This window comes from Protomyces lactucae-debilis, assembly GCF_002105105.1.
Source record: "Protomyces lactucae-debilis strain 12-1054 chromosome Unknown BCR37scaffold_1, whole genome shotgun sequence".
In the NCBI taxonomy this organism is placed as follows: domain Eukaryota; kingdom Fungi; phylum Ascomycota; class Taphrinomycetes; order Taphrinales; family Protomycetaceae; genus Protomyces; species Protomyces lactucae-debilis.
In genome coordinates, this window is record NW_024467993.1 from 236720 (window position 1) to 259927 (window position 23208).

The 23208-nt window shown below is 50.3% G+C and overlaps 15 protein-coding genes across 15 annotated transcripts; 9 read left to right on the plus strand and 6 right to left on the minus strand.

Annotated features, from left to right (window-relative positions):
- Nucleotides 1–236: 236 nt before the first annotated feature.
- Nucleotides 237–1572, plus strand: BCR37DRAFT_384958 (uncharacterized protein; the record flags this gene model as incomplete). The annotated part of the gene is made up of 2 exons (XM_040870308.1): nt 237–671; nt 712–1572. The coding sequence occupies 2 exons, from the start codon at nt 237–239 to the stop codon at nt 1570–1572; spliced, it is 1296 nt and encodes a 431-aa protein (XP_040728141.1).
- Nucleotides 1573–1935: 363 nt separating this feature from the next.
- Nucleotides 1936–4404, plus strand: BCR37DRAFT_342669 (RNA12 protein-domain-containing protein; the record flags this gene model as incomplete). Its single annotated transcript, XM_040867441.1, has 2 exons — nt 1936–3768; nt 3970–4404. The coding sequence occupies 2 exons, from the start codon at nt 1936–1938 to the stop codon at nt 4402–4404; spliced, it is 2268 nt and encodes a 755-aa protein (XP_040728142.1).
- A 2325-nt stretch (nt 4405–6729) lies between these two features.
- Nucleotides 6730–10622, plus strand: BCR37DRAFT_363286 (peptidase M16C associated-domain-containing protein). The gene is made up of 2 exons (XM_040868241.1): nt 6730–6855; nt 6911–10622. Exons 1-2 carry the CDS (start codon nt 6775–6777, stop codon nt 10313–10315), a joined length of 3486 nt encoding a protein of 1161 aa, XP_040728143.1. The 5' UTR covers nt 6730–6774; the 3' UTR covers nt 10316–10622.
- Nucleotides 10367–10926, plus strand: BCR37DRAFT_342966 (RF-1 domain-containing protein; the record flags this gene model as incomplete). Its single annotated transcript, XM_040867466.1, has 2 exons — nt 10367–10622; nt 10661–10926. The coding sequence occupies 2 exons, from the start codon at nt 10367–10369 to the stop codon at nt 10924–10926; spliced, it is 522 nt and encodes a 173-aa protein (XP_040728144.1).
- A 23-nt stretch (nt 10927–10949) lies between these two features.
- BCR37DRAFT_384962 (NADP-dependent oxidoreductase domain-containing protein) lies at nt 10950–12038 on the minus strand (the record flags this gene model as incomplete). Its single annotated transcript, XM_040870309.1, has 1 exon — nt 10950–12038. One exon carries the CDS (start codon nt 12036–12038, stop codon nt 10950–10952), a length of 1089 nt encoding a protein of 362 aa, XP_040728145.1.
- Nucleotides 12039–12239: 201 nt separating this feature from the next.
- Nucleotides 12240–13001, plus strand: BCR37DRAFT_342913 (UreF-domain-containing protein; the record flags this gene model as incomplete). Its single annotated transcript, XM_040867463.1, has 2 exons — nt 12240–12305; nt 12342–13001. The coding sequence occupies 2 exons, from the start codon at nt 12240–12242 to the stop codon at nt 12999–13001; spliced, it is 726 nt and encodes a 241-aa protein (XP_040728146.1).
- BCR37DRAFT_404076 (HotDog domain-containing protein) lies at nt 12867–13651 on the minus strand (the record flags this gene model as incomplete). The annotated part of the gene is made up of 1 exon (XM_040872051.1): nt 12867–13651. The coding sequence occupies one exon, from the start codon at nt 13649–13651 to the stop codon at nt 13019–13021; it is 633 nt and encodes a 210-aa protein (XP_040728147.1). The 3' UTR covers nt 12867–13018.
- A 195-nt stretch (nt 13652–13846) lies between these two features.
- BCR37DRAFT_338312 (uncharacterized protein) lies at nt 13847–14254 on the minus strand (the record flags this gene model as incomplete). The annotated part of the gene is made up of 1 exon (XM_040867295.1): nt 13847–14254. A coding segment is annotated over one exon (408 nt), but the record flags the coding sequence as incomplete, so codon positions are not given.
- A 378-nt stretch (nt 14255–14632) lies between these two features.
- Nucleotides 14633–15073, plus strand: BCR37DRAFT_384965 (uncharacterized protein; the record flags this gene model as incomplete). Its single annotated transcript, XM_040870310.1, has 1 exon — nt 14633–15073. One exon carries the CDS (start codon nt 14633–14635, stop codon nt 15071–15073), a length of 441 nt encoding a protein of 146 aa, XP_040728149.1.
- A 547-nt stretch (nt 15074–15620) lies between these two features.
- On the plus strand, nt 15621–16565 carry BCR37DRAFT_342853 (WD repeat-containing protein pop3; the record flags this gene model as incomplete). Its single annotated transcript, XM_040867459.1, has 1 exon — nt 15621–16565. The coding sequence occupies one exon, from the start codon at nt 15621–15623 to the stop codon at nt 16563–16565; it is 945 nt and encodes a 314-aa protein (XP_040728150.1).
- A 180-nt stretch (nt 16566–16745) lies between these two features.
- BCR37DRAFT_332567 (uncharacterized protein) lies at nt 16746–17558 on the plus strand (the record flags this gene model as incomplete). Its single annotated transcript, XM_040867065.1, has 1 exon — nt 16746–17558. A coding segment is annotated over one exon (813 nt), but the record flags the coding sequence as incomplete, so codon positions are not given.
- A 172-nt stretch (nt 17559–17730) lies between these two features.
- Nucleotides 17731–19000, minus strand: BCR37DRAFT_375533 (diphosphomevalonate decarboxylase). The gene has a single exon (XM_040868402.1). It carries the CDS (start codon nt 18958–18960, stop codon nt 17776–17778), a length of 1185 nt encoding a protein of 394 aa, XP_040728152.1. The 5' UTR covers nt 18961–19000; the 3' UTR covers nt 17731–17775.
- A 224-nt stretch (nt 19001–19224) lies between these two features.
- On the plus strand, nt 19225–20004 carry BCR37DRAFT_342693 (ClpP/crotonase; the record flags this gene model as incomplete). The annotated part of the gene is made up of 1 exon (XM_040867445.1): nt 19225–20004. One exon carries the CDS (start codon nt 19225–19227, stop codon nt 20002–20004), a length of 780 nt encoding a protein of 259 aa, XP_040728153.1.
- Nucleotides 20005–20024: 20 nt separating this feature from the next.
- On the minus strand, nt 20025–21277 carry BCR37DRAFT_390192 (uncharacterized protein; the record flags this gene model as incomplete). Its single annotated transcript, XM_040870809.1, has 2 exons — nt 20025–21199; nt 21238–21277. 2 exons carry the CDS (start codon nt 21275–21277, stop codon nt 20025–20027), a joined length of 1215 nt encoding a protein of 404 aa, XP_040728154.1.
- A 143-nt stretch (nt 21278–21420) lies between these two features.
- Nucleotides 21421–22968, minus strand: BCR37DRAFT_390193 (acyl-CoA dehydrogenase; the record flags this gene model as incomplete). The annotated part of the gene is made up of 1 exon (XM_040870810.1): nt 21421–22968. One exon carries the CDS (start codon nt 22966–22968, stop codon nt 21421–21423), a length of 1548 nt encoding a protein of 515 aa, XP_040728155.1.
- Nucleotides 22969–23208: the final 240 nt, after the last annotated feature.

Genomic DNA, 23208 nt, shown 5'->3' on the forward strand with positions numbered 1-23208 from the left:
CATGAAACAACAAGCAAAAGGAGAGGACCAGCTGGCAGCATTGCCGGGAATTTGCCGCAGCAACTTTCCTCTCCTTCCATGCACAACGACTAAGTCAGGCAAGGCATGAAAGTATGAAGAACATTGCTTTTAAGCTTAAGGCTGGAGGCTCCAGCAAGCGCCGAAGGATACGATTGGCAACCGTCATTGCCCTCTCAATCGTAGGTTTCTTATGTTGGCCTCGTTCAGCGTCCCAAATGAAGGCTGTCAAGCAGACGACTCCAGGAGAAACGCCAAAGTCTGTCATATCAACGCATGAAATGGATCCTACCAAAGATCAGGGCAAGAACACGCCATTAGCAGATCTCTTCGGCCCGAAGTACCCTGTCGACAACGACGACATTGGCTTCATCATTCGAACCGGATTTGAGGTGCAGGTCAGGTTGATGGTTGCTCTGGAGACATGGCTTGATTCGCAAAGTGTGAATCAGGATCATGTGGTCATGTTCAGTGATAGGGAGACGAAATTGAAGGGTAGACACATCCAGGACGCAATCAAGCTCGTGCCGAAGTGGGTCAGTCATATCAAGACGAATCCGCGGTTTGAGTACTATCGCAAAGTTTCAAAGATGCCCAAAGGTGCCGCAATCGACCCAAATACTTTCGTCCGTGGCGAAGCTTGGCAGTTTGATGTGAGTGTGCTGCGAGGCGTTTCTCATGGCTAATGAATAGGCAATCAAGCAAGTTGCAACTTTTGCACTTGGTGTACAGCAACTACTCAAACGTGGGAAGTACAAATGGATTGCTCTTGTGGATGATGATACCTACGTACATGTTCCTTCATTACAGGCTGTTTTATCCCGCTTCGACTCCAACAAACCTCTTGTATTGGGCAATATTTTTACGGACAAAGAAATCTCTTATATGCATGGAGGAAGTGGTATATACGTGTCTGCAAACGCTATACAGAGGCTATTTGTGGACGCACCAGAACTGGTCGAAGAGATGCTGGACACAGGAGCGCATACCACATTGGGCGATCAGCACATCTCAATTTACCTGAAAAAAGCAGGGGCGCTCCTGGAAAGGACATCAGTACACGCCTTTCATGAATATTGGATCGAAACTGAGTATGTTCAAGGTGCATGGTACTGTCAGTACTCTGCTTCTTGGCACCAGTACGGTCCAGATGGGGTTCGTTTTTTGCACCAGACGCTTCAAACAATAGGTGTCAATCGGCCCATTCGCTTCTACGAGATTGTGGAAGCGCACCCGTTTTATGCTGATAGTTCGTTGTGGAAACGAGAGGGCCGCAGCTATACTGCTTGTTATGCCAAGGGCCATTATGAACAGCCGTGTGAGGTCTTCAAACGTGGCGAGAATGGCACACAAGAGCTCGATGCTCCATCTTGCGAGAAAATGTGTATAGAGGACAGGGAGGATAGCTGTGCGGCATGGTCTTTTGATGGACTTGCATGTCAGCTCAGCAAGGGCTTCTCCTTGCACGGATGGCAGGTCCGTGGTACGGTATCTGGTGTCAACAAGGCGTTGATAGGTCTCTGGCGAGCAGAATGTCAGGGTAAATCTAAATAGGTAGCCCTCATTTAGAGCATAGCATGTTACGCTTCCTTACAAATAAGAAGCCTTGCTATTACATCCATTTCTAGTTTTCTTCTCGAATTTTAGGCCATCTGAACCCAGAGAGCGCAAGCGCAATTGCTGTTGGAACGCTTCCAATCGCAAGATTGTCTTGATCTGCGCTTGGAGCCAACACCTGTGCAAGACTGCATTCATGCGCCTTGCTATCTAGAGGTACGCTTCGCTCGCATTGAGCACCTGTTAGCGCGCAACATGACTCTCGCTCGCCCTATGGTGCTCCGCTTCGCCATATCTGGGAATGCTTTGATGAGTGCATCAATTCGCCAAAATCTGCTTCTCAATAGAAATCCCAGCTACATGTCTTCCATACTTTCTGCCTTTGGCCGTCGAGTCTCTACCGAAGCTGAGCGTACGACTGGATTCATTGAGGCTGAGGCCAATGAAAAGCTACTGTTTTTTGACAATGTTTACCCGCTACAACTAGGCTTCTGGGATCTTCGATATTGGTTGATTCGCTTGGACAAGAACAGTGTCAATCGTGTCGTTGAGAAGGTACTGCCGCCTGAGCTCGATGCTAGTGTGAAAGAGATCATTCCCCGTTTCAAAGAAGGCGGGGCATTCATTCGGCTCACCTTGCCAGCGGAAGAAACTGCTCGTTCAGAGGTCATGTCCAAGATTCAAGCCAACCTGGCAACTCATCAACCAACTCAATGGTTCAACCCACTTCAGTCCCTTCGTGTCTTTGAGGTTCAAGGCCGCCCATTCGTGGAAGACCTTGCCCGGTTCCCCTCTTCCCGATTGCGTGTCGAGTTTGAAGGACCTGATCTACCTCAGGAGACGCTGTACTCTCTGTTTCGCAAATTTGGCAAAATTCGCAATATATTCCCCCAATCTCCGTCGAGCAAGGACCTGCCAAGATTTGCCATCATTCAATTCCACCGTCTCAGATCTGGTTCTGCTGCTCGTAATTGCCTGCATGGTCTCAAATGGGAAGGGACGCGGATTCACATCCTCTTTGAACGGACTGAGAGAGCACACACGATCCGTGATTGGCTTACGTCGCATCCAAGATTCACGGTTCCGGCAGCGGCAGCTCTGATTGCAGCCATCACAGTAGCCATTTTTGACCCTGTACGGACTTGGTTCATTGAGCAGAAAGTGGGGCGTACGTTCCATTTGAGTGACAACCGTTTCATTCAATGGATCAAGACCAAGACGTATGATCTTGTTTCATTCCACAAATCGAGTCGTCCGAACCACCACTCAATATGGGAAAATCGCGATGGACATGTCACTCAGTTGCATCAATGGCTTGCGGAAACTGGAGACCAATCATTCATTGTTCTGCAAGGGCCTCGTGGCAGTGGCAAACGGGACCTTCTCCTCAATCGTGTGTTACTCAATAGGAAAGAATTGCTGCTTCTCGACTGTGAGCAGCTGACGGAGACAAAGCAGGATTCAAAGATGATTGCTGCGCTCGCTGATCAAGTGGGATACTTCCCCTTGTTTGGCTGGGTGAATAGCATGTCGAGCATGATGGACCTTGCTGCTCAAGGCCTGATAGGATCTTCTGCAGGCTTTAGTGAAACTCTCGAAGCGCAAGTCAAGAAGATTCTCAACTCGACTGCGGCTGCGCTCCGTAGCCGTGCCTTGAAGGGCAAGCCAAGAGAGGTAAGGGATGAAGACTGGCTTCAGCTCCATCCCGAACAACGACCTGTTGTTGTGCTTGATTCGTTCTTGCACAAGGGAGAAGAATCGACACAGCTGTATGCCAATATTTCCACCTGGGCAGCAGCCTTGGTCGAGAACAATATTGCACATGTCGTGTTCTTGACGAGCAACTTGTCTTTCACCCAAGTCTTGACGAAGGCATTGCCCACGCGATCGCTTCGCACCATTACCCTGGGAGATGCCTCGCCCGAAGCGGCACGAGAATATATTCGCAAGCGCCTTGAAGATGATCCTGTCTTCAAGGAGGAAGCACAGGGTCTTGAATTGGATCGCTGCATTGACATTCTCGGCGGTCGTCTTCAAGACATGGATCTCCTCGCTCAACGGCTTCGGATTGGAGAATGGCCTGAACAAGCAATCGACGCGCTTATTGAAGCGAGTGTCGGTGATATTATTAAGAAGTTCTTGGTCAACGATACGGACGAGAAGGCTGCATGGAGTTCTCTGCAGGCCTGGACAGTTCTACAAGCTCTGCATAACGCAGCCACGGGGACCCCCACCACAACAACTGTTGAAAAGCCTGTTTGGTACAAGCAGTACCTGTGGACTCTCATTCAGCCCATGCATGCTACAAGTCTCAGCGTTCTGAACATGTTTGGTAGTGCTACACCGGAGATTTTGTCACGCTCAGACGATCACCAGCAACAAATAAGGCGAAAGCATGCTCAGACTGATACTGGCGCGTGGCAAGTAAGTTACCAGAAGCTGCTCTTGGACCCAATCATCAAGGGTGACGAGGAAGCGCTCAAGGCGTTGGAGCAGGCAGAATTCATCATCATTGGCAAAAAATTGGGTAGGCCAAGTGTTGTCAAGATTGGGCGGCCAGTATACAGAGCCGCCTTTGCCAAGCTGTGCTCAGACAATGCGACTGTTGCTCGGATGCAACTGAAGCGTGCTACACTACTAGCACAAAAGTCCAGCGATGAGATTCAGGTGATTGAGAAGGAGCTCGGCGTGTTAAAGGACATTGCCGCAGCACAGACAATGGACCGTGTGCGATACTTGCTGGACAAGCTAAAGGCTGCACATGAAGAAGTGACAAAGATTGAGCGAGAACAGACGATGCTCAAGGAAGTGCTCAAGAAGGCGATATAGTAAAGAAAGGTGAGGCGCATGTATTTAGGATGAGGCAAGTATGCAACTAATTTGCGACGCACTGACTAGTCCAAGGCAGACTCTTCCGGGGCTGAAGAACGTGAAGATGCCCTGTGAATCGGTTTGAAGTCCGCAGTCTGACCGTTGCCATGGCCAGATTTCGCATCCAAGTCCTGTCGCAAAGCGTAGGCCTCTGCAAAGTCCACGCGGAACTTTTGTGGGTCCGCAGACTGTGCGTACATGTCTGCAATTTTACGCGCATCTTCCATCAGACTGGCAGGGAAGTGATCCAGGCTGACTTCAAGCGAACGAATTTGGCCTTTTCCTGGCGCACCACTCGATCCGGCGCCTTGTACGCTTGATGAAATCTCCTTCGCATAGGCTTGTGTCATGTTGACGAGTCGCGTACTTGCCTCCTCGTAGAGCTTTTGCTCCGCAGGGGTCATCTCCTCGAGTGCACCTCCTTCGATTAGTGACTTGATGCCAGGAACTCCATTCATGGTCGTAAACATCTTCTTGAACGAGTCAAATTTGGCAGTGATGTCGCGCACTTCAGCAGAATCCTTGAGAGGCGACTCCATCAATCGCTCCAAGCCATTCTCAACAATTTTAGAGTCGCGATATGCATTGATGTATTCGCGTTCCAGAGAAGTGACAGCCAGGAATCCATCTTGGTCCTTGTCTGGGTGCCCATGCAAATCAGGCCTGTACTCCTGTCTCTTTTGCTTGATGAGCGCTTCCTCTTCAGCGGACACTTTGAGGTAGCCCATGATGGCAGCACGGTTCTCCGGTACTTGTGAAAGTGGTGGCAAGGAACGAATTTCTTCTTGCTCATCCATTGAATCATAGTCGCCCTCGCTCTCGCTGTAGCAAGACAATTGCGCCTCGTCATCGTCGTATTCGGCATCGGACTCATTCTCGTGTTCGTGCTCATGTTCAGCCCCATTTGCGCTTGAAGTCGCTGTCGCGGCAGCGTTGGCATTCAGTACTGCGTTAGTTTTGGCACGGTCACTTTGCAGTGCGCGGCAAAGACTCTCCAGCTTGGTGCATTTGAGCTTCAACGCCTCAATTTCCTTCTTGAACTTGGCACGCTCTTCTGCCATTTCGAGGATATTCCTGTTGGCAGTATCGCACTTGCCTCGAATCAATGCATTCTCCTTCTCGAGCTTCTTGGTCTTCTTTGTCATTGTCTCCATCTCCTTCCTAAAGTTCAAGAAGAGGTCATTGCTGTTGTTGAGGGTATCTTCAACCTGCTTGAACTTCTCGACGTAGATGGTCAGTTGGCTGCGCAGCTCCGCTTCTGTTTCACTGAACGTTGCAACTTGACTCCGCAAGGTCCTGGCTCGCTGTGCTACGACATCTGCAGACTTTTTGAATTGTTCAGACCTCGCCTGGTAAAGTTGAATCTCGAGCTCCTTGGCGCGTAAGGTGCTGTGGTAGTGTGCTTCTCTCAGCTCATACTGCTCAAGAAAGGACTTGAACTTGTCCTTGAGCTCCTCATCTTGCATGCTACGCCGACCATGTGCACCCGATTCCTCGTCTAGCTTCGTCTTGATCTCAAAAATGGTGGTTTCAAACTTATTGTTCAGCTCAACGCGTTTCTGCTGTTCTGCCTCTTGCAACTTCTTGCTATCCTCCTTCACGCGCTTATTCTCCTTCTGCAGCTCGCGACACAGCGTTTCGAGCTTGTGCTTCATGTTGACAGCCTTGCTCAGTTCTGTTTTGGATGCATCTCGTTCCTTCAGCGTCTTGTCAGCTCGTGACTTTTCCCGTGCATGGTCTCGTTCGAGGCGTTGCATGTCTTGGAAGAGCATGGTGTATTTGCGTTGCAGCAAGGTCACTTTACCAATCTCCGTATCGGTCTCATTGACAAGTGACGTGAGCTTCTTGTTCTCTGCACGCACCGCTCGAGCAATATCCTCGTTCTCTTGCTCGCTTCCTTCCCGGTCACGCTCGAGTTCCGAGATTTTACCCTTGATGAGCGCTTCAAGCTTGTTGGGCAAAGGTGATGCTTTTGCATCAGAAATCGATTGTCCAGATGCATTGGAACCTGTTGCTTGAGCGGGCGCTGGACTGTCGGTGTCGGTGGCTCGGTCGAGGATCGCTTGTTGGTCGTCTGCGTCACTGTAGCCGCCTTCTTGCGGGTCTGCCATAGAAACCGACTGTTGTACCTGTCGATACCGTAGCTAATGAGACTCCTCGACAAGTGATGCTGCACTTCAGCAAGAAGTCAGGCTGCTGAGTAGAGGAAGAGAGTGTCTGAGTCCTTGCTGGTGCTGCTGCGATCTAAATTTCTGCTGACAACAGAAACACAAAGCAGCGACCTCGACACTCATCAGCTCAAGTCACACAGGGCCCGGGCATAGAGACATGATGCTGCAGTTTGCAAGACTCAGCAGGAGATGTCCGATCCATGCGACACGCCGGATACATGGCTTCACCGTACAACGCGTATGTCGCAATCTCTCCAGACTGATGTCATGGATTCACTAACCATTCGCCACAGACCAAGCATGTCCCTGAGCTCCAGCTCGAAGCGACACTCCTTAGACACGATCGCACAGGATTGCAACACCTGCATATTGCGAAAGACGATTCGAATAATGTCTTTTCGATAGGGTTTGCGACACCACCGACCGATTCAACGGGTGTACCGCATATGCTTGAACATACAACGCTATGTGGCTCGCACAAGTATCCAGTCAGAGATCCATTCTTCAAAATGCTCAATCGGAGTCTCGCAAACTACATGAATGCCTTTACAGCGGCAGATTATACCTTTTACCCCTTTGCAACAGTCAATAAGGCTGATCATGCGAATCTGCGCGACGTTTACCTCGATGCGACCCTATTCCCAAGACTACGAGAGATAGACTTTCAGCAGGAAGGCTGGCGATTGGAGCACAAGGATCCAAAGGACACTGCAACGCCGATTGAATTCAAAGGTGTCGTCTATAACGAGATGAAGGGTCAGATGAGCGATGCGAGTTACCTCTTCTACATTATGTTTCAAAGAGAAATGTACAGAGGGACCATCTACGGCAATGATTCAGGCGGAGACCCAAAGAATATCCCAGATTTGACCTACCAACAGCTGGTTGACTTCCACAAAAATCATTATCATCCATCCAATGGCAAAGTCTTCACCTACGGCAATTTTCCCTTGGATGATCAGCTCGAGTCACTGAACCAGAAGTTGATGAAGTTCTCGGCTGCACAGCCGGAGAATGTCGATAAGATCACCTCGCCGTGGCAAGGGACCCGAACAGTCACCGCCAATGGACCAATCGACCCACTGACCGCGACAGAGTCTCAATACAAGTCATCACTGTCTTTCCTGTGTAATGATGCAGCAGATACCTTTGAGACCTTTTCATTGCGGATTCTTTCGTCTCTACTACTTGACGGCCACAGCTCACCACTCTATCAGGGTCTCATTGAGGCTGGTCTCGGTAGTGACTTTTCCCCCAACACTGGCTATGACAATTCAACAAAAACGACTGTCTTCAGTGTAGGTCTGCAGGAAACCACAAAGGAAACTGCTGAAAAGCTACCGGTTGTTGTGAATGAGCTTCTCAGCAAAGTGGCAGAGACGGGCTTTGACAGTGGCAAAGTGGAAGCGATTTTGCATCAGATGGAGATTGCGCTGAAGCGGAAACAAGCAAACTTCGGTATGAGCTTGTTGCAAACCGTGGCGGGTCCTTGGTTCAATGAAGCTGATCCGATGCAGCTGCTTAGTTGGAACGAGACAGTTGATCGCTTCAAGAGTGAAATTGCGAAAGGTGGTTATTTGGAAGGTCTTGTCAAGAAGTACTTCCTCAAGCAATCACCAGACGGTGTCATGCACTTCACTATGCGCCCTAGTACCGAGTTTGCTGGCGAACTCGTTGCAACAGAGCAAGCAAACCTGACACAAAAGGTGTCGAGTCTGACGGAACAAGACAAGAAGAAGGTAGAAGAGAGTGGACTGGCCTTGCTCAAATTCCAGGAAGCCGAGGAGGATCTGTCTTGCTTGCCAACGCTCAAAGTATCCGACATTCCAGAAAAGGTCACATACACGCAGCTGGAATTAGGTGGCAGTATCGCTGGCGTTCCTGTAGACTGGAACCTCAAAGCGACTGGCTTGACCTATTTTCGCATGAAGGCCAAGCTCAACCACCTTCCAGAGCACTTGAGACCCTTCTTACCAATCTACGCTGATTGCTTCACTAATCTGGGAACGAAGCAGCACTCCATGGCTGCACTCGAGGACATGATCAAGCTCAAAACGGGCGGTATCAGTGTATCGACTTTGATTGCCAACAATCACAGCAATCTTCAAGATTACGATCAAGCCTTGGTGGTCAGCGGTCATTGTCTAGATGGCAATATCGACCATTTATTCAGTCTAATGAGTGAAATGCTCAACAACACCAACTTCGACAACCGCGAAAAACTACGCAATTTGATCAAGATGAGTGCATCGGGTGCCATCTCCAATGTTGCTGAATCAGGTCACGTTTATGCTCGCACGTTCGCTGGTAGTGCTCTATCAGCTGCTGGTAAAGCAGTAGAACAGCTGAGCGGTATGACGCAAGTCAAGCTCATTTCAGAGCTCGCAACAAAGGAGGATCTCTCGGACTTGATCAGCAATCTCAAGCAGATTCATGAGATGGCTTTCGCCAAACCATTGATGCAGTGTTTCATCACAGTCGACCCTGCTCAAGTCAAGAATGTGGAACGCGGTGTATCAGGGCTCGTGGAAAGCTTTAACGCTTCTTCCCCGTCCGATTCTGCGGTATCTGACTTCGAGGTGGCAACTCCAGCCAAGTCATTCTTCCCACTCCCCTACCAAGTCAACTTTTCAGCCCTGTCCATGATGGGTGTGCCTTATACGCATCAGGACGGTGCCGCACTCCAAATCTTGTCCAAGCTCTTAACAAACAAGCACCTACATCGAGAAATTCGAGAAAAGGGTGGCGCATATGGAGGGGGAGCAAGCTATAGCGCCACTTCTGGCGTTTTTGGTTACTACAGCTATCGTGACCCGAATTCATTGAGGACTCTCGAGACTATGACACAGGCTGGTGCTTGGGCAGCGCAGCGCGTTTGGACGTTGCAGGATTTGGAGGAAGCAAAACTCTCGGTCTTTCAAGGTGTTGATGCACCCATGTCTGTGGCGAGCGAAGGAATGGTCTATTTCACTGATCGGATCACTTCTGATATGCGTCAGAAACGGCGTGAAGAGTTGCTTGCTGTGAATGCGAAGCAAGTCGTCCTGGCTGCTGAGCAATACCTTGTGAGCGCTGTTCAAGCTGGTAAGACCAGTGTGGCGTTGTTGGGTGAAACACAAGATTGGCTGTTGAAGCAGCCGGATTGGAAGGTGTTTGATTGGGGTACGGAGGCTGCCGCCAAGGTTTCCTCTGTTACTGAAGAGCTGGCTGGCGCTGTGTCTGAAGAGTCGCCGAGTCAATCAAGCGAGCATGTCTCTGAGTCCAGCACATCAGCTGGCCCAGTGGTTGATTCGTTTGGACAGACCATCACAAATGCAAGACGAGGCGATGAAGGCCAATTGTACGAGCTTGAGATGACAGATAGAGCGGTAAGCAAGCTCTCCTCATTGCTTGCCAAAAAGGGCGATGAGTATTGTTTGCGCGTTGCACTCGAGTCGGGTGGCTGTCATGGCTACCAGTATGTTCTCAAGCTGGACAATGAGATTGATCCCGAGGAGGATGTCATTATCAGCAAGGAGGGTGCACGCGTCGTTGTTGATGAGATGAGCTTGGAACTCGTGGATGGCAGTAAAGTGGATTACACCATGGAGTTGATTGGCAGCGAGTTCAAGGTCGTGGACAACCCCCGAGCCGTCAGCAAGTGTGGTTGTGACACGAGCATTGACATCGATATCGGTAAGAAGGGTGGCAAGCGGTAGGCATTTTATAAGCGACAAATATATGACTTCATCAGCCCTCCCAGACCACACATGCTTTCTTATGCTCTCATACGTTGCTGTGGTGGCCTAGTCAGCCAACGTTCTCTGCTCTCTGCTCGATATTGTATACCTAAGCTGTTCTTCTCTGATGTCGCTACGGTAATTTCAAGCTCTCCAGAGGTTGTCAAGAAGGCTTCGTCAAAGAAGAAGAAGCAAAAGACATACCCTGCTTTACCTGAGATATCAGAAGACGACATTGAAGAGAAGTTCGTCCGCGGGACGGGACCTGGTGGTCAGAAGATCAACAGTAAGCTATAATGACTTCCATGTCAAGCTGACTCGTAGAAACCTCGATTGTGGCGCAATTGAAGCATCTTCCTTCCGGCATTCAAGTTTCTTGCCAAGAGACACGATCGCTGCAGCAGAACCGGAGTATTGCTCGCAAGCGGTTACGAGAGAAGGTGGATGCACATATCAACGGAGACGAATCTCGCGTCATGGCCAAAGTCAGAGAAAGTGTGCGAAAGAAGCGCAGTGCAGACAAGAAGAAGAGCAAAAAGTACAGAAACCTTGAGCTGGCTAAAGCTGCTAGTGCTCAAGAGGATGCATGATGAACGTTGCCTTTGCGATCCATTCAGTTGCCGCTGTCTGCAGACGGCACAGGATCTGCTATACGGGCCATTTCTGGTGGACTTTGCCAAGTTTCGTCAAGGGCCTTACCCAAGACCTGGCGTACACCCTGTTCGACCTTACTACGCGCCTGAATGGACGCCTCTGAAGCAGGCTGCAGCGACTGCCAATACGACTCTACACTCTCGCGGATTTCTGACACGGCCGTAAAGCCAATGACGGTAGACCGTATGCCATCTTCTGGTGCGTGGCGTAAAGCAAAGCCAAGTGCAACGTTTGGCAAAGTCCATGCCACTTCTTTGCCCACCTGCTCCGTCGGTGGTAGGCTTTGCAAGTATTCAATCGATTCTTGAACTTTACCTTTCAGGAAGGCAGAGGCAGGATGCCACTCTGGTGGACCGGTAGTCCGTAAGAGGCCCATTGACAACGGCGACGCACTTAACACATGCTCTACACCGGCTTCTTGCAACAGACGAGGAATGACTTTAGTCAGCGTCGTGTTTTGAATGTTGTATTGCGAATAGGATAGAATGAGATCCAAAGACTGCCCGGCTGTTGTCTTCACGGCATTGGCATACTTGACGAGCACATCTAGTGGGTACCCGGAGATCCCGACATGACGAACAAGTCCAGTGCTCTTTAGCTCAAAAAGAGTCTTAGCAGCTTCGTCGACCTGGGACTCTGTAACAAATTCCACGTCGTGCAAATACACGACATCCAAGTACGCGACATGTAGCTTCTTGCAAGACATTTTGACAGATCTCACAATATTGTCTGGAGAGTAGTCAAAGTCCCACACGTCATAGCGTCCACATTTGGTCATGACAAAGACATCATCTCGTTCAACACCAGTCTCGAATAATGCTTGCAGACCATTGCCAAGTAGTGTCTCGGACTCACCATAGTACGGTGATGTATCGAACTGTCTTATGCCTAATTCGTATGCTGCTTTGACAAGCTGTACCGGGTCGCAGTCTCGATTATCATATCTTCCAGAAAACGTGCCGGCACCGAAAGTCAGTGGACCAAGTGTCTTCAGAGTCAGCTTTGAAGGCACAGGTATCGCCTTTGGCCTCGTCGGGGACCGCATCATGCCGATGCTATGCTGCCCTGGGTCTCGAAAGTCGCGAGATTTGCCTGAAGTTGCATCTGGTGCAAGATCAAGTTTCAGCGTGAGAGATCTTTGGCGTTATCTAATCTCGCATGAACGCGCCTTCGACCAAACCTTGGAAGCAACTCAGTCAAACGCAGTACTCAACTTCACATTGCAGAAGTGCTGTCAGTCGAAGAGCGTATGCTTGAGGAAGCCGAGAATCACTACTTGCTGATCTTGAGCGATTCAGCGCTACCTATCGGTTCAGTATGAATGAATGAGTATGACAAGAGCTGACACTAGTTCGCGTACTCGTCAGGCCTCGAATCTTTTTGCCATCATCAGCGACAAGCTGGGCAGCACGATGCTGCATCGTCCTTCCTGGACTTCCTGTACGACAGCCTACGATCAATAACGACAACCACAATGCCATTCTTACGGGCAGCATATCGTGAGCCTGAACGGTGCGCTGAGTTGGATGACCTATTCGATGCGAATACACCATGCGTTGTCGCCCGGCGATGCAGTATTGCCCAAGGACGAGCACTACTCAAATTGCTTGAAAGGGTGTTTGTCGAGGCAGATCCAGTCACGCAAGATGCATCTTTGGGAAATGCAGTGGTTACATATCGCAGAGCGATTACGAAGCAAGCATGTTCAGGGCACTTTGGCGTCGCGTATGGCCTCACAGGTCGGGTACTCGGCATTGGCATCGACAAGCTTGTCTATACGTTTCTACATGCTCATGTCAAGGCCGTTCTATCTGCAGCTGTACGGCTGAGTCTCATTGGGCCGTACGAGTCGACGCATATCCTGGCATCCCGGCAGATGCGAGAAGCATTGACACATGCAGCCAAGTTGAGCGAAGCAATGTCTACTGATGACTGTGTCCAGACCTTTGCCATGCTCGATGTCTATCAGGGTCGCCACGAACTTCTATACTCTCGCATCTTTTCAGCTTAGCATTCCATAGCAAGCATTTACAACTTGGCTTTGCTCCCGGCAGTCTTGATGAACAAGCCTTCGGCAGTGGCATAGACTTTTCCTTGTGGTCCTTCAATGGATGCTCTGAGCCATCGTTTCCGGCCGATTTCTTTGTACATCTTGGCTCGTACCATGATATCACTCGGAGTGGGCAGTGGACTCTTGTAGTCGACTCGCAACCATGCTGTGAAGGTGCTGTGACCCTCAACAAAGGATGAAGCATTGCCGAGCGTCTCATCTGCAATCACCGCTGTGATACCGCCATGCAGGATATCAGGATGACCATTCAAGCCATTGCCAAGAGACAGGAAGAAGAGCGTCTCGCCGAAATCTTGCTCGCCGGGATCTGTTACTGCTCCAGCACCACTTGCTGCCAGGGCTGCCGCATTCGCTGACGCTTGCACTGTTGCGGCTGGTGCGGGTTTGCACAGCGCCAAAGCGCGAGAGATGGTGCTCGGTGACCGCAAGGTACCGCCAAACAGCGAATCCTCTCCGTCACTCTTGACGGTCCTCGTTTCGTTTGACTTGAGAATATAGCCATTTTTTGACATGCATTCGTTGATGATGTCCTTGGCCCAAGAAGTCTTGAAGTAGGCTAGATCTTCTCTGTTTGATCCATCGATTGCCATTGTAACCTGTCGTCCCTGGCCTCCAGATACAAGTGTACTTGTTGTTAATTCTGATATGCGTCGCGTATTCGGCGCTGAATACCGCCGGCAAGCCCCGCATTACAGGGCAGTCACATAGACGCCCAGGCGAGCATTGACAATGCTCAAACGCTAGCTGCGCTTGACGCCTCGAGGAACGAAGGGACCAGAGGCCTTCTTCTTTCCCACGCGCCCATGCTTGACGAGGTTCTGTGCAAATTGCGATTCGGCTTGCTGCTTTTTGAGGGTCTGCTTGTCCACCACGGTCGCTTTGATTTCCACATTGGCCTTGGTCAGTGTGACGGGATGTGAGCCGATATACTTGCCATTCAAGTCTCGCCATGCATTCAGCATATCGTCTGGTTCACTAAAGGACACAAAGCCAAACTCTCTGGACTTGGTGGTGCGCTTGTCTCGAACGACTTTTGCCTTTTGTAAGGAAGCGTATGCGCTAAAGGCACGCTTCAAGACTTCATCCGTGACTTCACCACCCAAGTTGCCGACATACAGTCGGAAGTGAGAGGGATCCCACTCTAGCAGTGTTGGATCTTCCCATACTTTGCCACCACCTGTTCGAATAACTGTTTTGTGTTTCGCACCAGTAGCTTGGGCAGCACCTCGCTTTCCAGGTGGGCCTGAGCTACGTGATGCTTCCTGGCGCTTGCCAGCTGCTCTATTTTCAGAGCTGTAGATAGATTGCTGTTGTGCTATTTGAGCAGCGAGCTCAAGATCTTCTTGTGCGCCACGAGGAGGCAGTGGTGGAGGAGTACCATTGCCATAGGCTGGTCTGAAGGACATGCAAGCTTGTCAAGTGATAGCTGGAGCAGAGATGGCGAATACGAAGAAGCAATACGACGTAGAGGCTTTGTGTCTGTCGCAGAGCAGAAGTCTGTTGTAGAAATTCATGGAGCTTCCAAGCATTTGTCCACACACATCAGCTAAGGACAAATTAGTAGCTCTAGTATGAGCGATCAAAGCAGCTCATATGCTGGCTCAGCTGCTGATGAAGCACTTTCCTCGAGCTCGAATAACTTGCATCACAATCAAGCTTCAACATCAGATTTGCTCGACCAAGTTGCAAAACACTTGACGACGACACTTCATGAGACACTCACTTCGCTGACGCTCGATCGGTGCATTGCCGTTCAATCACAAACTTCAGGATCACTGCATGCTGCTCAAATGACACTACAAGAAGTGAATGCGCGTACTGTTGCGCAATTACCGGCAGTCAAGGCTGATTTTGTCAAGGGCATTGCATTAGCGGCGCAGATCAAGCAGGACTTGCAGGCGTTGCAAGCACGGATACGAAAATGCCAGGACAAGGCTCGTGCACAGATGCCAGTAGAGTTCCATTTAGCGATGGATGAGCTTGCAGAACCAGAGCCTGATGACGATGATTGACGTTCGATTCAATTGTGCTAGTCTAGAGGTACTCGTGCTTGGGTTCAGAGGGTTACAGTGGCTCTTGTTGCAGCGTGTCGCCTTTGCCCTTCCTCGACATGAGGAACCAGACACTCAGAAGAAAAGGCGGTGGCCACAGTCAGCTTGCAGGCCCACAAATTAGTGAGACAACGCAGAGCAGGCCTTCGTATTGCCTCCTTTAGGTCTAGTACTATGGCTTGACACCAGTCGGAACTTCTACACGGGCGCTGTTCGCGCTGTTTCAGTATTTTGTGGGCCGGTAGCCGGTGAGTGAGCGATGAGCTCCTCGCGCTCTCATGGCGATAGGACATGTGAGTAGACGCAGGCGTAGAAGAAGAGAAGCTTGTATAGCAATCGATCGCTGGAAATGCCGGCCCATCTCGCTGTTGGCTGCAACTCCACACTGGCAGCAATTTATTCAGCGACAATCTCAACCAGCGTCGCCCTTCATCTTCCTGCAGAGTCGCCTGGGCCGTGTTGGACCTCAACGGATTGTTCGAGAGCGGCCGGTGGGCAAGTTGTCATCATGAGGCCGGCGCCTTCCTCACAGCACTCAGTCCTTCTTGTGACATCCGGTTATGACCACACCATTCGGTTCTGGGAGGCGCTCAGTGGCATCTGTTCACGGACGATCCAACATGCAGATTCACAAGTCAATCGTCTCTCAATCTCACCCGACAAGCGATTCCTTGCGGCTGCTGGCAATCCGCATGTACGGCTATACGACATCAATAGTGCGAATGGACAACCCATCATGTCTTTTGAGGGACATACGGGTAATGTCACGGCGATTCAATGGCACTGCGATGGGAAATGGCTGTGTACCTCTAGCGAAGATGGAACAGTCAAAATTTGGGATACACGGAGTCCTACTATTCAACGCTCATATTCTCACTCTGCACCTGTGACGGATGTTGTGATTCATCCGAATCAAGGGGAGCTTTTGTCTGTTGATACGGGTGGCTCTGTACGGATATGGGATCTAGGAGAGAGTTCTTGCACGCATGAGCTTGTACCAGAGGAAGATGTACCTATGCGCAGTGTCACCGTTGCGAGTGATGGCAGTATGTTTATTGCTGGCAATCATACAGGCAACTGTTATGTCTGGAAGATGTCGAATCATCGTGACCTCACCAGTCTTCAGCCTGCGACCAAGTTCAGAGCGCATGGCAAGTACCTGACGCGCGCTATCCTCTCACCGGACACAAAACACCTTGCTACGTGTTCAGCAGATACGACCATCAAGATTTGGTCTACCGAGAACTTTGAATTTGGGCTAGAGCGGGTATTGAAGGGTCATCAGCGTTGGGTCTGGGATTGTGCCTTTTCAGCAGATTCGGCGTACCTTGTGTCTGCATCGAGTGATCATGTTGGTCGATTGTGGGAATTGAGCAGTGGGGAGACGATTCGGCAGTACAATGGGCATCACAAGGCTGCTGTGTGTATCGCCCTGAATGACTTTTCCTCGTAGATGCTTCTGTTGCTTCTATATAATGACACTCAATATATCGCATGGACTTGATCCGTGAATTTGAAATCCCAAACCTGCAATTTATAGTTCAACCACACCAACCACTTGCCACATCTTCCCTGCGACAGTCCGCGCAAGGCTCGTCGCTCTCATCAGCAAGCAAAGATGGCCGCCATGTTCAAGCAAGACATCAATAGAAAAGGCACAGAACAATCCGACTTCCCCTCCGTCTGCGAAACATGCTTAGGCCCCAACCCGTACATTCGCATGCTCAAACAAGAATCTGGCGCAGAGTGCAAAATTTGCAGTCGCCCTTTCACTGTCTTTCGATGGACACTACAAGGACAAAGCAAATATCAAAAAACGGCGCTATGCACGTCTTGTTGTCGCATACGAAATTGTTGTTCACTGTGTATGCTGGATTTGCAGTTTGGTTTACCAATACAAGTCCGTGATGCGGCGCTCAAGTTGGTCAAGCAAGGTCCAACGACTGCCGTCAATCGCGAATATCATGCGCAAAATGAAAAAGCCCTATTGAGTGAGGAGAATGCCGGTGAGGTGTCCAAGGATTATGGTAAAGCCGAGTCAGCTGCACGAGAACTCCTCAAGAAGCTAGCGAGATCAGAACCTTATGCAAGGAAACCCACACAGGCGATCGAGTCGAGTGCCAGCAAGTCCTCAAAAACAGACAAATCTGCGCAACGCAGCGCAGGCATGTCGCGACCTACCGTGAGTGATTTGCTTCCACCAGCAGACAGATCCATCACCTCCCTCTTCCTACTTGGCGTTGAAGAAGATCTACCCGAATACGCAATTCGTCAACATTTTGGTAAATACGGCGCCATCAAGTCACTCGTCTGTTCTCATCGTGCTCGTTGTGCTTTTGTGAATTTCACAACACGAGAAAGTGCTGAAGCGGCAGCATTGGCGTGTGCGGGAGATGTCTTGATTAAAGGGTGTCCATTGCGTGTACAATGGGGGAAACCCAGGCAATTGGGTGGACATGGTACGGAGAAGGTGAATGCAGCCATGGCGAATGCAGTAGTGAAGAAGGCACATGAGGCGGAAGCGGCGATGGCGGCAAAAGACGCAGAGCGCGAAGAGGAGGAAGAAGCGAATGCTGTGCATGAACCTGTCTTGCCACCTGGTCAAGTCAGGCCCGTTTATAGTAGCATGTTGGCTGAGGAGGATTAAAGTAGCTATGCATTTCCTATAATATCGGTTCACTTGTGGGGAAGCCAAAGGCATCGAGCAGAGACTCGCTTACACTTTGTGCGCCTGGGCCGACTTTAGTGAGGATGACCCGTTGCACGCCCTTTTCAATCACATCATGAGCAGCTTCCTGCACGTCTGATGCTGGCGTCACCTCAGAAAACTGTGGGCTGTCCATACCTTGTGTCCCTTGCGACACAGCTGCCTTGACGTAGGCAAGGACTTTCGCTTCATTCTCTTCAAGGTAGTAGACGACAGTATTGGGTCCAGCATCATACGTATACGCAGCAATCGTTGCTCCAGCAGCAGCATTCATTTGCTCCACAAGCCTTACACACGCACGACTGATGTCGTTCATGTAAAAGATGGGAGGGTAGGTATCGAGACACACAGCATGGAAGCTATTACTGTCCCGCATCGTGATTTCTGCAAACTTGGCAAAATCTCTCGCCTCGATCGCGCTCGTCATGGCTTGCATCCGATCAGGGACAGTTTGACGAACACGCTCCGCAAAGAGTGTCGATGTAGCGACGGTATGTTGCATACCGGCCGTTGAGCTAACATCCTTCTTTTGCGCACTTGCAACCAAAATGCACGCTCGCATCTGCGGCCAAGCTTCTTGCGGTGCGACCTGTACAGCCATTGAGTCACTGCCATCATCTTGACTACCCATCTGCCAAGCAACATAACCACCAAACAGCGAACGACACGCAGACCCACTGCCTTGTCGCGCAATACGGGACAACTCTGCTGCTGATTGAGGGAGCTGGTAAAGATCTGCAATGGCTCGTACAAGCGCTGCAAAACCAGCTGCAGACGAAGCAAGTCCTGCTGCAGTAGGGAAATTGTTTTCACTTGCAATTTGGATACACATGCGCGAGAGTGTAGGTGCAGAGGTGTCCTTGTCCTCGACTTGTTGTCGGAGTGCACGGAGTGCCTTGAGACATGCAACGAGCCGCTTATCAGCAGGGACGTGGCGTTCCTCGCCATTCAGCCACATGCGGTCTTCAGGGAAGTCTTGTGAGCATGCGACAGAGGTGAATGCGCGTAGGTCTTCTTGCGAGAGGGTTACGGAGAGACTGCTGTTGGTTGGTAGGTTGAGGACTGGGTCGCGTTTTCCCCAGTACTTGACGACTGCGATGTTGACTGGGGCCGTGCTGCTTGCGAGATAGACTTGGGGCATTCTGTAGAGCAGCGAGTAGCGAGTAGACCAGGCAGTACTCCATGTAAGTCCATCTATTTTTCTGTCCAGTCCAATCGTCGCACGGTGTCGGCTTACCCCGTAGGACTCTGCCGGCAACTCCACTGAGTCCACTCTCTGTCTACAAAGTATAACTACTAGCTAGGCCCCGGCTTGTAAGTTGCAACAGCGTCTCTCCCAGCTCAACAGATGTTCAAGAGACAACTGCAGCTCATTGCACAGACACGCATCCGCTTCAACTCAACCATGGCAGCAGACTACCAGTACATCCTCCACTCACAGCCAGCACCCGGTGTTGCTCTCATCACCCTCAATCGACCCAAACAGCTCAATGCCCTCTTCTCACCGCTCTTCAAGGAATTGAATGCCTGTCTCGCCAAAACCCAAGACGATGCGGCAGTTGGCGCGATTGTCATTACAGGCTCGGAGAAGTCCTTTGCAGCAGGCGCAGATATCAAGGAGATGTCGATCAAGACCTACCAAGAAGTCGCGAGTCAGGACTTCCTTGCCAGTTGGGGACATCTCACCTCGATCCGCAAACCAATATTAGCGGCAGTCAATGGTTTTGCACTGGGCGGTGGATGCGAATTGGCCATGATGTGTGATATTGTTTATGCGGGCGACAAGGCAACTTTCGGACAGCCTGAAATCAAGCTAGGTGTGATTCCTGGCGCTGGTGGTACGCAACGCCTCCTTCGAGCAGCTGGCAAATCCAACGCCATGGAAATTATTCTGACGGGTCGCAACTTTTCAGCGCAAGAAGCGTTGAGCTGGGGTCTCGTGAGCAAGATATTCAAGCCAGAGGAGCTGGTGGATGAGACTGTCAAGACGGCTGCCAAAATTGCTGGCTTTGGACGTCTGAGCGTGCAGCAGGGTAAAGAAGCTATCAATGCCGCTGCCGAATTATCCCTCAAGGAAGGCCTCATCTATGAGCGTCGCTTGTTCCATGGGCTATTTGCAACCGAGGACCAAAAGGAAGGTATGAATGCCTTTTTGGAGAAGCGCAAGCCAACCTTCAAGCTTTAAGCTATACAGAATCATGTAGATTACCGCTTGACGCGTTTCCGTCGTTGCTCCGATTCCACCTCTTCAATGCCATCCCAGACATCTTCTTCCTCCTCGTCCTCCTCCTCCTTGACTTCCTGTACTTCCAGATGATCCAGGAACAAGACTTGTACGACCTTACGGCTATCGTCTAGATAGACCGTCGCCTGACAAGTATGTTTCTGAAGGTCATACACGCGCACATAACCATTCAAAGAGCCAGCAACGACCCATCCATCAGCCGTATCAACTGATGACACGCTCGATGAAAAGCCCTTGTATGTTCCCAGCACTTTTGCATGCGAGGTGGTATTTGCAAGCGATACATGCATGACATTCGCGTGCGTATCACGAACAATCACTTCATCCTCTGTGACGTGCAGCATTGCTTGAATCGCATATTCACCAGGCTCTACTTGATGGACAGGTCTCCGTGCTTTGTCTGTCGTATAGACACGTAGTTGTCCATACATCGTGCTAGTGACGAGTTTGAGAGCTTTAGGACTTTCCGCCTGTGATGGCAAGAACGCAATCCCAGAAATCCATACGGGGACGCGCAAGTCGAGATGATCATTCTTGACATTCTTGGCCTTCCAAAACGGTTTCATGGATGTCCATGCGTGGCCTTCTTGTGCATCTGTCTTCCAAACCTGCAGATCATTCTCTTTACCACCAAAAGCAAAGAGTCCTGGTAGACGTGGATGTGCGCAGAATGCACCAATTGGCGCTGGTAGTGAATAGTTGAATCGTGGAACAGTCTGTGCCTTGGAGGACAAGTCAAATGCCCATAAACGACCAGCAGTTGTGCACAAGCATAGTATGCCCAATGCATAAACGAGAGCCACACAACTTTCTTCTTCGTCTCCCTGTGCGCGTTGATGCTCTGTTTGTTTTGCTCTGCCATGATCACTCCGACTTCCTTCGACAGTGTCATGCTCGAGAGACAGATTCAGGCACGTCTCACCCGTCTCCACTTTGAGAATCTCAATACCTGCCGTATCATCACAAAAGGAGCCAGAAACAACAGCGACACAGCGAGACCCTTCAAATTCATCAATCAGGCACATCCGTTGTATCCGTACGCCATGCTTGCCATCTGTAGGACCAGAGAGAAGGGTTATATCGGGTAATGGCGCATCTTTTACCATGGCATTGCAGTCTTTTGTTGCCGCGACCCCTGGTTGTTAGCGGTGCAATTCAATGAATACAGCATACGTGAGAGCTTGCCATGACTGTCTGCAACGAGGAAGCGCATCGTTGCTACTTTTGTGCTGGATCACGATGTCGAGTTGAGCTGCTGAACATAAATTTTGTGAGGAGCTCACACGCGTCCTAAGGTTGAAGAAAGTATGAATATATATGCTCGAATACAAGAAATAGGAGAAATGAACGATCTCTCTAAAGTTTCTCCTGAGGCATGTTCTTCCAAGCCTGCTTGACACCCAAGTCAGCCAAGATACCTTCCTCACCACCGAGCACCTTGTTGAAGCCGAATGTCCTCATGTGGTTCTCGACACGGTTACCCATACCGCCCTTGGTCAAAGCACGACCACCAAAGATACTCACGGCCAAGTCGGAAATTTCACCCTCGCATCGTGTGGCAAACATCTTAAGCAGCGCAATACGTCCATTGAGGTACTTGTTTTGCTCGTCGTAGTTCATCTTATCCATCTGGTCCGAGACCTGCTCAAGCCAGCTCTGGCTAGATTCGCACAGTGTAATCATACGACCGAGCTTCTGCCTAATAACAGGCTCCTCAATGAGAAGCTTGCCAAAGACCTTGCGCTGGTTGGCCCACTTCATGCATTCCTCGTAAATGTTGCGCTGCATGCGGATACTGGAGCAGCACATCATCCAACGCTCATGGGAAAAGTTGGAGAGAATGACAGGTAGACCACGGCCTTCAACGCCGAGCAAGTGGTCAGCTGGGATCTTGACATTGTCAAATGTCACGTAGGCGGTACCTGCAGTGGTCGAGTAGGCAGTCTTGATCAGCTTGGTCTCGACACCCTCAATGCGAGGAATGAGTAAAACAGAGTATTGGTTCTCGCCAGTCTTGACAGCCGTTGTAAAGTAGTAGGAAAAGTTGCCATTGGTGATCCACTTCTTGGAGCCGTTGACAATGTAGTGTGAGCCATCCGCAGACAACTTGGCGGTAGTTTGAATACCACGCACATCAGAACCAGCAAAAGCCTCTGTGATGGCAAGGCAAATGTTCTTCTCACCGGAAAAGACCTCCTTGATGACACGCTGCCTGAGTTCTTCATTCTTGCAAAAGTTGATGACAGGTGGCAAACCAATCGACATGCCAGAATTAAGACCATCGCCAAAGCCACGAGCAGGACCAGGACGAGCAAGTTCCTGATTGACAATCATCTCGTGGATGTAGCTGTAGTCTTCACCCTTGATGTCACCAACAAGGACACGACCGTGCAAGTGCTTGCCCGGACCGAGACGCATGGCATTCATTTCAATGCCAGGCTTACCCATGAGCTTGAAGAGCTCTGCAGGTGGACGCTCGCCAGAGTCCTCGCATTCGAGAGCAATCGGCTTAATCTCCTCCTCAATGAACTTGCGCACGGCACGCTGAAACTTGCGGTGGCCGTCGTTGAAGTATGGAGAGTCAAACTCCTTGAGGAGCCAGCTAGGCTCGCCGTAAGGAACATGCGACAAGTCACCGGGAACCATGTTGCGGATCTTGGGCTTCTCACCCTGAATAGATCCAATCTTGAGGGACTCGTATTTCTGGATGACGCTGTGCCTGTGCAAGTTGTAGAATTGGTCAGTCGCATCCTGGCCAGCAATCTCGGCATTGAGCAGGACAGCGGCGCCACCTGGGTGTGCATCGACAAAGTCTGTCAAGTCATAGACACTGCTGTCAACAACGATGTACAGGGACTCTTCCTTGTTGTGCTCCTTGACCTGGTCACGCGTAAAGGTCTGCATGGCTATTATGTGTGTGTAGAGGAAGAGAAGAAAATCGCGTTGTGCTGACCAAAAGAAAGTCTTTCTGTAGTGGCAAGTGTGGAGTTCTCCGGGGTTGAATTTGTGCCGAGGAGCGAAATTTCGGCGCAGACCGAATTGGGACAGGGGCATCTGGCCATGGCTTACCTGATCATCATGACTTGTGCTTGAATGGCCAACTCGTCTGTATATTCCATTCTCATAGCCAGGCACTGGCAGGCA